The 12,240-nt window shown below is 35.4% G+C and overlaps 1 protein-coding gene across 3 annotated transcripts in view; it reads right to left on the bottom strand.

Annotated features, from left to right (window-relative positions):
* Positions 1-349: 349 nt before the first annotated feature.
* plat (plasminogen activator, tissue) overlaps positions 350-12,240 on the bottom strand; it is a 40,311-nt gene continuing 28,420 nt past the window's right edge. For all 3 annotated transcript variants that reach the window (XM_053503971.1, XM_053503972.1, XM_053503973.1), the window contains 5 exons: positions 9,555-9,762; positions 9,015-9,151; positions 3,280-3,420; positions 2,243-2,391; positions 350-2,039 (listed from right to left, as the gene is read on the bottom strand). In XM_053503971.1, coding sequence (XP_053359946.1) covers positions 1,878-2,039; positions 2,243-2,391; positions 3,280-3,420; positions 9,015-9,151; positions 9,555-9,762 — 797 coding nt within the window. In that variant the 3' untranslated portion in view covers positions 350-1,877. The remainder of the gene's footprint in view (positions 2,040-2,242; positions 2,392-3,279; positions 3,421-9,014; positions 9,152-9,554; positions 9,763-12,240) is intronic.

Here is a 12,240-nt window from a genome sequence, read left to right as displayed (position 1 = left end):
TGAAAAAAGTGAGTGAAACACCCGGTTTCTGATGTTACCAAATGCGTGACCATTGAACTTCTTCCGATTTGGCATGACCTCTGTGGCATGACCTCCAAATAACATTCACACACTTATTCACACACTATGTGCAATTTGCCTAATAGATTAAATAGAGGAAACCCACCAACCATGGAAAGACCTGCTCACTCCATGCACACAGAATCAAATTGAACCCAGGAATCGAACCCAGGACCTGAAGGTGCAAGTCGACAGTGCTAACCACTAAGCCTATTATATATATATATATATATATATATATATATATGTGTGTGTGTGTGTGTGTGTAGGTGCAATCAGACATGCAGGATTTACTTGGTTTACTTTGTCTTTATTTGGCCATATTTTTTACATAACCTTACATTATGACTTGCTATACAATGTGAACAAATTTATTGCACAATCATCATATAGTAAGTTATTGTAAGCAAGCTCGTGGTTACAAAATGGTGATAAGAAGCTCCATAATGAACTTGGTAAATGAATAATCATGAAATCACACCAAATATATAATAAACTGCTACTTTAGAAAGTTAGTATTAACAGAATAAAAGTTTTTTTTTTTTTTACTTAAAGGGTAAACTGTAGCAAAGCTAATGCAGAATAAATGGGGAATTATATAAAGTCAATGCTAAAGTATACAGTAGCAATAAACTATTTCTAAAGTATACAAATAAAATAGTACACATGACATACAATTAAATATAAATTTAACATAATATTTAATACTTACATATAAAAACAATTTGATCAAAATCTAAAAACAAATGACTGATTTGACCCAGCAAATTCTAAAAGTGCTAAAAAAAAAAGGCAAATAAATTTTGACATTTTAAAAAGATCTGTTTAAATAATTTTGTATTTTGTAACATTTGGGTTTAAGATAAAAAAATGGAACAACTGAAAATGTGGCACCATTTGTTTGAACTTGCCTATTTTTAAGTGATTTAAAACTTAAAACATGTGCTGGCCTGGTAAGTCCTGCACATTTCCTAACTGTTTATTTCTTTTTCTCTTCAGAAATTTTTTATTTTAGTTTCTAATTATTTTCCTTTCGCACATGTTGAAACAGGATGGCCTGCTACTAAAGGTGCCATGTTGTCAGTTGTTTAACACATATATGCATGTAGATATAAATATCAGGAAATTAAAACTGAAATTCTGATCTATTGACTCATATTAATGTTCAACCAAAATGTTCTCATTGTGTATAAATATAATACATTTAGCCTTGAATAAATGCTAAAATACTTTTGGAGGGGACTGTATGTAGCAGGCAGCATACACAGTATTGTTAAATAAACTAATTTGTCATTTATAAAATTAAGGTGAATTAGAGTGTGTGTGTGTGTGAGAGAGAGCGAGTCTATGTACTCTTTTCTATGTACCCTTTCAATCTTTCAATATCAGTGTCCAGAGATAGTGTCTTCAAAGGATAAATACAATGGCAGTCACTTTGGTTATACACAAGACTATACATATTTTTGTAATACTTTAATAAAGTTTTATAATCTTAATAATGTTCATTTTTAAAAGTAGATTTTTATTAGCTGAATTCATACTACTGACAACCTAACAATGTATACGTATATTCCTGTACGTGTTCATTGATTAACATATTCCACAGTGACCCATTTGAGTCCATTGTTGTCTTGTGAAATTAAATGCAACAATAAACTGAAATGGTGTCTACGTTTTGTCGTTGATAAACTCCTCTTGAAGAATCCATTTAGAGTCTGCTTTTACATGAAACATACTTGTGCAGCAGTTCTAATGTCAATGACTGAAACAATGTCAAATTAGTCCAACTGAAGCAACTAGATCTTTGAGTTTGTTCATTAATTTGATCTCATCTTGCTGGAAATCCAGGTTGTGTACTTTGTAACGCGTGTGTAAACACCTGGTATGTCTTTTTTTCCACATCCATCACCCCAGCTGATCAAACCTATAAGGGTCATCTGTCTGTCCTTTTCACATACCAGAGGACCACCTGAGTCACCCTATAAAAAGAGATCAAATAAATAGAAATGCAAATAACAACATGCTTCACTTATGCCAAATGAAAGAGACACAGAAAAGTCGTTTTTTTTTTATCTAGTTACAGGAGATTTTTTATTTTTTTATTTTAACAGTTTAGGCAGCACATGCTTTTGTTAACCATTAAGGACAGTCTTGTAGTGGGTAATAAACTCATGTTAATTACCTTGCAGGCATCGTCCAAGCCACGCGTGTCTCCAGCACACAACATGTTCTGTGTTATTTCACGCCCAGACAGTTTCTCTGGTACACACAGCTCCTGGGGCCAGAGGCGTACATGACCCTGTTTTACTCTATCAGAATAGAATGCAGAGACTGAAAAAGAAAAATTGCATCTTTAAGACACTAAGAAAATCTTGTTTTTTTCCCATGTTACTAAGAACAAAAACAGTTCCACTGCCATTTACTGGTTGAAGCAACACAAGTGCAAAGTGTAATCTTAAGTTAAATGAAGATTCCTTAGATTCTCTCAATAATCGTCTGTACCGCTTTATTTTGTATTCAGTATCCTGGAGGGCCTTGAGCCTATCCCAGGACAATTATGGCACAAGGCGGAGGGTACACCCTGGACAGGGTGGCAATCCATCGCAGGGCATACACACACTCACGCTACATGCAATTTGGGAACACCAAACAGTCTAATCAGCAGGTCTTTGGACTGCGGGAGGAAACCGGAGTATCCAGAGGAAACCCACCAAGAACGGGGAGAACATGCAAACTCCATGCATCAGACACAGAAACCTAGCCAGGAATCAAATCTGGACCCTGGAGGTGCAAGGTGACAGTGCTAACCTCTACTGTGAGAGCCTCTACCGTGTAACCTCTATCATGCCACCCACTCAGACATTCATCATATTATACTTATTATTTTTAAACAGTCTTGTTAGGAAAAAATCTCCATTTCCATTCTCAAAGATGCCAGAAGTGTCGTTTCTGTAAGATGACATTTCTGTAATTTTGCTTTTCTGCTCACTAAGAATGTTTTGAACCAAAATACCTAACAGGTGTGTTTGTTGCTGTTTTTTCCAGTGTAGCAAGGAGTTAGATTCAGATATAAAAACAGCAGAGGATTTGGGAGAAACAAGTAATAGAACGGTGTGACATTACAAACCCCAAGAAATTTTACAAATACAGGTACATTAACCTTTTGTTAAGTTTAAAGTTAATTAAAAGATGAATTATTGTGTCCTCGTTAAAACTTACATTCTCTTTCTTTGCCATAACCAGAAATCTCACATTCCATCCAATCAGGGAGAACCATTCCAGGTTCTGGTAAACAGACAGGCAGGACCTCTGGAGAATTTATAACACAGAAGCCGTCTGTACTCTTCAGCTTTAACAGAGCTGTTAGACAAACAGTGAAATAAAAGTAAGTATTAGGTCAAAAGAACTTTGACCATTCCAAAAAACTTCTAATGTAAGAGGTGTACACTTGATTATAAATAGGTTTTCATTACTACATCAGACTTTGCTTAAGAATACAAGTCTAAACCTGGTGAAATCAATTTAATATAACTCTGAAAAAAGAGACCACTGCAGATTTTTTAAAAAATCTGCTCCTCTACAAGTATGACAGCTTTCCATTTAATTGTCTTTATTCTACTTTATTAAAAAAAAAATCCTCTGTGTCCATCCCTTGCCTCTTGCAATGTGACCAGCTAGATGGCTAAACCAGTGCTAGTAGTACCTTAAAGGTACCATTAACCATGCAAAAAGAGCAGAAAAGAGTGAGAAAAAAAGGGTTCATTATTGGATGTGCTGAGACAAGGATATAGTGAGTGTCATATTGCTTCCGTTTAAAAGGGATGACTGAGGAGCAGGAGTTCTAAATGAACTTCTCTTCTGCTGCAGAAGTATCTTTTAGTATTTCTTTTCTGTGGTGGTCTTCATAAGAGGCAGCTTCATTGATGGGTTTTGCAAATGCACTTGACAATACGATAACAAATCACAAAATAAAAACATAACATTGAATTAGATGGTGTGTCCAATAAGACCCAGACTGATGATTGTTACACACACACACACACACGAGAGAGAGAGAAAGAGAGAGAGATACACAGAGATACACAGTGGTGGGCAAATGTATTAAGACAGCATGTGCCATGTATTAGTTCTCTCTGTGCACAGAACAGGTGACGTCACCAGTTAGTCCAGGTCTGGCTGAAGAGTTGTGTTAAAATAAAATCAGCTGCTCTAGTTATTTGATGGAACAAATAAGTGGCAGGACTTATACTTTCTGAAACAGTGGTGTGCACCTTTGTACAAAGTGCCTAAAACTCAAAGGTTCTCAAGTGAATTGTGAACTTCTATAGTAAATGTGTGCACATGATGTTCATGTTCCTACACTTTCTGCCAAATCTTCCCTACCTTTTAAGTCCTGGTAAAGTAATGGCAATAGTGGTAAAAAAATAAAATGGTGAATCTGCTACTTAAGTGTCTAAAAAAGTAATGATTCTGAAATGAGTCACCTTCAAATAAATATGGCTATTGCAAGTATATATGAAAGAGTTAAATTATATTTAGTACCACCAAGTCACTGGTAAATAATACAAATAAAAAAAAATCTGTAATTGGGAAGGAAATGACACTTCAGAGTTTGTCAGTGTGCTCTGACTGTGTGTGCAGTTGCATGAAAAGTAGTTGTGATCTTACAGTAACTGTTAGGTTAAATGTTTACATTAATTTAAATCTGTCACAAAAGTTGGGTTGGGGCTCATAAATAATGGAAAAAATGGCTGACAAGTAGTTGCATTGCCAGGTATAGAATGACTAATCAAGTAAATAAAAGTAGAGCATGCTTTTTACTAAAGGAAGAACCAAGACTGAACACAGAAAGACATACAAGTCTGGCAAAGCATCAGCATTGGTCATGTCCATGGGTTTCAAACTTCAGGTAGTTGTGGACTGCAAAGTATTTGCATTCAAGTATTAAAGGCAATCTTTAAGTTAATTTTTTTTCCCATCATTTATTAACACTCAAAATGGATGTGTGTATGTGAACATGTCTGTAATTCCTGAATGGTTAATGCCACATTTTTATTTCAATTTCACTGGCATATTTCAAATTCAATATGGTGATGCACAGATGCCAAACACCAAAACATTATAAAATGTTTTCTATTTTTTAAGGCTCTCAATAATCTGCTGATTGACTGGGAGGACAGTAGAATACCTCTTTCTGACCACCTTAGTGGTGTGTCCCAAGTATGGAAAACCCACTCATCAATGGACAATTTTACAACAGTAAGAGGCTGTACATCCAATGGCTGCATGAGTAATATTTGTGACTGTCTGACCTGTTCATACTTAAAATTAAGTTAAAATAATATAGCTGCAGTTTTATGATCATAATATTCCTGATTAATGCTATTAACTATTGAAAGGCAATGCCCCCATTTACAAATTTTGTACTAAATGAGCATAGAAAAATGGTTGCATCTGTGATACAACAGTTGTTTGTTTTAACTGGTATGTAAATGGATGTGTCTAAAATACAGAGTTAAAAAAGGCTTTGTGGTCAGAAAATAATTAATGCTCTAGCACCTCTGGTCAATACTAGAGTTAACTATTGCTCCCAAATACTGTCTGGATATGCAATATTTTAACCATTATTAGCCATTGTAGGTTTGCATTCTTCCCATATATAATCTGTATATTTACTACACTTACTTTCTAATTTCAAGAAGATATTTTTATTTACAAATGCAGGCAGTGTTGGGGTAATACATTACAAAGTAGTACATTACGAATAAATATATACAGCTAATTACAGTAATGGAGTAATGTATTACTATTCCTAAATTTAGTATGTACATTCCAGTTAATAATCAAGGAACTTGCTTTACACAGCTTTAATTATCTGCATAAGAATCTCTGCTGACTACAGGGTGAATTGATTTTCCTCACCACAATGGGCTGTAGGATAAAGCACTTACTTGCTTTAGATGATGAGAATATAGCTTCTCTTAAATTTGACACTGAGGTGATTAAATATTAAAAGTCAGATGGAGATCCTGAGCATTTCCCTACAGTAAGTTTAGTAAGCCCTGTGGAGACGCATGCCTGGTCTGTGAAGAGCTGATTCCAAGGACGAACGGTTTGTTTGGCAAACATTTAGATAAACTCCTCTACATGAGATATAACCACTGCTTATCAAATAAACTAGACTAATCTAGTATAAATACATGCTCTGGGAACTAAGCAAATTGATTCTGCTTTTGGCCTGTAAAATGTAGTTATTTTGCAATTTCGTTTTAAGGGGGACACCATCTACTGCTTTTTATTTTTATGACTAACAACCCCAGAACCACTTACTGTACATGTCTTTAATATGTTTAAGTAATATCAACTCACATTTACATAATGTATAGCATATTACAAAAAAGAAAAAAAATCTCCATAAATAACATCAAATCTTTGATGAACTGACAATATTATGGAAAAACATTAAAATGCCTGACATACGGCATTTTGCATCAAGTGAACAATCATCTCCATCATGAGGCCAGGTGATACGCTGGAGAACAACCTAAATTAAGGGCAAAAAAACAAAGATCAGGGTTTAAATCAAGTTGTCATAAGGCATTATATATTGACAAGTTCAACATCATTATATCTAGCTTTATAATAATATTTACAATGTTGGACAAAATTGTAAGTCACTTTTCATAATCTCAAACATTTAAATAGTGACTATACAGAAAATAGGCATAACTTAATTTAAGTTATATAGCCATAGACCTATCAGTATATAGTAATTTTCTTCCAAACCTGAAGATTTTGAACAGAGGTGTTACACTCTGGCTTCAGAAAGTATAAGTCCTGCCACTTTTATCAATTAATTAAAGCAGCTGATTTTAATTAACACAACTCTTCACCCAGACCTGAACTAACTGGTGACGTCTGGGTCTCATGCTCACTAGCCCAACTTCAACTAAACTTTGACTAAATTCCTTCATTACAGTAAAATGACTAGAATATACGACATATAATTAGTGTATATATAACACACTACAGGTACACTTACTGGGCCGCTGTCCTCTGCCATCACAGTGAATCACTTTTTCCTGCGGGTGTTTTCTGTCTTCTAGCTAGACTCACTGGGAGCCGGTATTGAAGACGTTCACTTCTCACGTGTCACGTGACTGACGAACAGATTCTGTTCTGGCTTGATTGCTTTTCCTTTATTGAATTTTGTCCTTGAATTCCCAATCTTGAATTTTTCTATCTGAATTTTACAGCTTAAAAGGACTGTTGAGAATTTTATGTGGCATTCAGAGCACTAAAATTTAAAGATGTTGCTTTTTAAAGCCAAATATTTCAGTTTAATAAATTAAGTAGTATTTAAATTTCAAAATTAACAATTCAACAATGATTACATTTCAAAATGTGTTTTTCAAAGACTGATATAATTTAAATAATTATTATGCTAATTTGCTTCCATAGTGTGTTTTTATATTAAAACACTTGAATATCAAAGTGAATCCTCCCATAAGAAATAATGGAAACTTCGATAATTCATTCCACAGCAAAAAAAATATTAATATAAAAATAATTAATAAAAATATAAGTAAAAAATAACCTGCACTTTTTTTTTTTGGAAAGACCTGGTGTTAGACAAGGGAAGAAGCAGGAGGATCGGGGCCACCATGTCGGACGACTTTCACACACACACACACACACACACACACACACACACACACACACACACACACACACATCTATGGAATCACTTCTCTAAACAGATCTTTTGCTCTGTTATATACAGTCTTTTTAACTTTTTTGGTGGTTGTTGCAGTACAGTTACTAAAGAACAGTCACTACACTTGGACACACAAAAAAAGCCTTATGTGCAGGGGCACACATGTGGTCATAATGTTGAAGTAAACAGTACACGTTCGCAGAAGTTGATTATACAAGTGACGCACGCACACTGAGACTAAGCATGGAAGACTATTACCCACAACGCCACAGCCTGAGAGACAGAACAACCATTGGCTCAGTTGTGATTGCGTATTGTTGTGTATATTACTATTACCAGTTACAATGTTATTTAAAAAAAAATAATAATTAGGATGTTGAAGATTCCCATTAGAAAAGAGAAGGTAATGCAGCATAACATTAAACAATTGTTTTGGGATGTTTTTTGATGACTCACTACTGTTCTTGAGATACTTGAGTGATACGATTACATATTACTGAGACCAGATGGCTAATCAAGTCATCCTTTGAACATTGGATGGTTCTCAGGTGCTTTTTCTGTCCTTCTCGTTTTCTCATTCCTCGCCTTTCGTTTTGGATTGTCACTTTACTATTTGATTTCCCGGTTTTGATCTTGTGCTTTCTGGCTCTCGTTCCACCCTTTGGCTTAGACACTATGCTGATAGATTCTCTGGCATTTGACCCACGCATCCGTTTAACGTTGTGATCATCCATCTCCACTTGGATTCACCTTGTTCCGCTCCACCTCGTGACATTTGGAGATTTCCACATCATAAAATAACATGAAATTATGTAATTAACTAACAATAACATCAACAACAATACGTTGTTATTTTAAGACATGATGTTCAGCTGTTCTGGACTAGTTTGTGCAAGAAAAGTATTGTCAAATGCATTTGCAAAACCCATCAAGCACCATGATGAAATTGGTTCTCATGAAGACCATCCCAGGAAAGCAAGACCAAAACTTAGAGAAGGAGGAGGAGGAATTCATTTAGAGTTACCAGCATCAAAAATCACAGATTTACAGCACTGCATAGTAGCGGCCATTATGAAGGTTTTACATAGCATAAATAGCAGACACACAACATATACATCTCTACGTATTTAAATATATCCTATATTTAAATACGGTGAGAGAGAGAAAAAGAGAGAGAGAGAGAGAGAGAGAGAGAGAGGAATGATACCCATGATTGACAATATGATAATGACATTACCTATGTCATTATCAAAATTATCTTCGTTGTATTGTTCATGGACCCAATACCTCTCCACATCAAAAGTTTGTTCACTGCTGGAGTTCTGAAGCCTGAAGGTTCGGCCAAGAATCACGTGCAAGCGATTTTCTGTAAATCTAAATATGCAACCATTAGAGATGCCAACATGAACATAAATTTATGCGATTCCACCACTGTTATAGCTTTCAAATTATACTGTAAAAAATTTAAGTATTATTGAAAATATAGTCAAATTGATTTAGTATTTATTTCACTTAATTAAAATATGAAATTAGCATATTGTGTAAAACTATCAAGAACATGCTCTATATTATTACACCTTCTCATCATAAGACATCAAAGAAATTTGCCCATATTCAAAATATTTTCACTTGCTAATATTGTTTTCGTAGTGTTATTAGTAAGTTCAGGCTGAGTTACATTCTGGCAAAATAATCCAGTTTAAACATAAATTAATTTGTGCACAGAAATTCTCAGAAAACATTTGTCTGGGTAACTTGGACAAAAGAGTATGCTCACCTCTCCTGGAAACAATGCGCTGCAGAAAGGACCCAGCAGGAGTCGATCAGGACTCCCCCACACAAAAAGTTGTGTGATTTGGTGTGTGGCCAGTATACAGTGATCGCTGCTTGCCATGGATGCTGTGTGATGTCACTTGCCTGACCTCCATGTATTCTGAATGCTGGCAGAACACTAGAGAGCCTTTCAGAACGCTGACCACAGGAGTCTGAGACAGAAAACAATGTTAATCTATTTAAAGTGCCCCTATTATGCCATTTTAAAGGTTGCTAATATTGCTTAATGAGTCTCTTAAAACAGGTTTACATGTACTGTATGCAAAGTCAAAAAACACATTAGTCTCCAAAAATAGATTTAATTTTACCCCATTTCTAAATGGTTCGTAAACGACTCGTGTGAAGCAATTCGAAGATTCAGTCTGTCTAAAGACACGAAACGCCCATGGCCATAACTGAACGACGGCCCTGGAGACCCGTCAATAAATAGAAAAGATGGCGTCGGTTTTACCATGTAACGACCAGCTAATTTTATATTAACTGTGGCTACAAAAATCGAGAGGTCTTTTATCTTTGTGACGGTGTTGCGTTAAAAGGCCGGTGACCAAAAAGGACAAACACAAACAAGTAGATAAAGCAAATGTGTATTATACAAAACTAAATAAAGTAAAAGAAAAAGGTGCACCACAACCAAACAAACATATAAACAATATTTACAAACTACATGTAATAAACGGTATGTATATGTGTGCGTGAACGCGAGTGAGTGATAATGTTCGAATTCCGTGTTTATTGTATGTGTGTTAGAGGAGTATGGTTCGGTCTCACTGGGGTAAATGAAGTCCGGGAGGCCAATGACGGAGGGTGAGAAGTCCGGGGAATATGTCCAGTCAAAGATAATCCGGTTGAAAAATCTTCGAAAGATAATGATCCACAGCAATCTCTCCTTCTCTCGTCCAAACAAATAACGCCAGCGCTGGTCCACCATTACTACTCATGCATTTTTCCCCTCGGGGCTTGATGTAGAAAGGCATGTGCACTTCGCGAGTGTTTGGCCATAAGGGCATGGAGCATGCGCACTTTGCGAGTATGTGACGCATTTTTTCCTCTCGGGGCTTGCCGTAGAAGGGCATGGGCATGCGCACTTAGAGTGTTAGAGTTCAGTTTTGGTGAATGGTGGAAAATAAACAGTTAAAAAAGGATTTCGTGTGCTCTCGTTTTTATTGTTTTTTTTATGGAAGTATATTAGTGCCGAAATTCTTCAAAGCAAAATAGCAGATTGAATTACATGAACTGAAAAAAACGTGTTGCAATAAAAAAAATTAAATTTTTGCCACTGCAATTTATTGTGGTTGTATATTTCAAGTGAAAATGTAATTCAAGAATTTTAAATTAAATGCAAAAATATTCAAGTTACTAAATTGCAGTTCAAAAATATTTTCGAGTGTTAAAAATACAATCATTATTATTTTTTAATCTTACAAATTCAGGTAGATGAAATTCAGGTAACAAAATTCAAGTCGCTAAAATTCAGGTCTTCACATCCGGGATATCCCAGGAAGAGCAGTGGAGAGCCGATTGCTGCTGTTTGTGCCACAATGTACTTTAAAGTGCGTTTCCTGCTCCCTGTGCAGTCTACTTCTCAGAAACTACTTACCGATCGGAACGCAGCCCTCTTAACTAACAGGCTGGGTTGCCAGTTGCACAATAACAGTTAAAATGACTCCTCTGCCGTAAACGCTATATTCAAAGCAAATTCCAGATATCCAGCAGCATTAGAGACAATAACAGTAAGACAGGTTATGGACTGCACACTGTATATCTTACATACTGTCAGTATACACAGGGTAATGTGAGAACTGACCAGAGTTACTAGTGCAATGATGGACAAAAACTACAAGATATATAAAAAGGATATAAATAAAAATATATAAATTACAATAAAAAAGAGAAATGGAGTTAATTGCAGCGCAGCCTTAAATGTACAATTTTATATGTGACAGTCACAGTGCAACAAGTATTTATGAGGCGCCGTTGTAACTGGCAGTTGTTTTAATATTAATAGTAGCGAGTTTGTTACACCGTACAGTATACAAAAAATATTAAATCAAACTTCACTCATGCACACACATATGAAACGCTTGTGTACACATATATGAAACGGTCACACATACATATTTACGACTAACTGCTCAAAAAACTACATAAAGACTTATGACTTTATACTAAATATTAAACTAAAATGTTGTAATTGCGTTGCATAAAATAATTTGTGACAAAAAAAAATTATGTCAGTCTGATTATTTCATTTTAATCAGACTGACATTACACCGTACTATCCACACTTTACGTTTTTCTTAATTACAAAGTTTTTATGGTTACTTTTATTTATAAGCAATATAAATTTAACAAAGTGTAAACAGCATGTATGTTGTTGCTGCTGCTGCTGAGGATGTTAATCCCCTCTTGTTGCTGAATGTGACTGTACATTACCGAGCTCAGGGGCGGGAAACCCATCGCTCTTGCGTGTGAATTAAAGAGCGCTGGCTTTGCTTTGAATATAGCTTTTACGGCAGAGGGATCATTTTAACACATTCACCCTTTATTGTGCAACTTGCAACCAAGCCTGTTAGTTAAGAGTGCTGTGTTCCGATCTGTAAGTAGTTTCTGAGAAGTAGACTGCACAGGGA

The sequence above is a fragment of the Clarias gariepinus genome, chromosome 9 (genome assembly GCF_024256425.1).
Source record: "Clarias gariepinus isolate MV-2021 ecotype Netherlands chromosome 9, CGAR_prim_01v2, whole genome shotgun sequence".
NCBI lineage: Eukaryota > Metazoa > Chordata > Actinopteri > Siluriformes > Clariidae > Clarias > Clarias gariepinus.
Note: the sequence above shows the minus strand (reverse complement) of the source record. Positions and strands in the feature narration are given on the sequence as shown.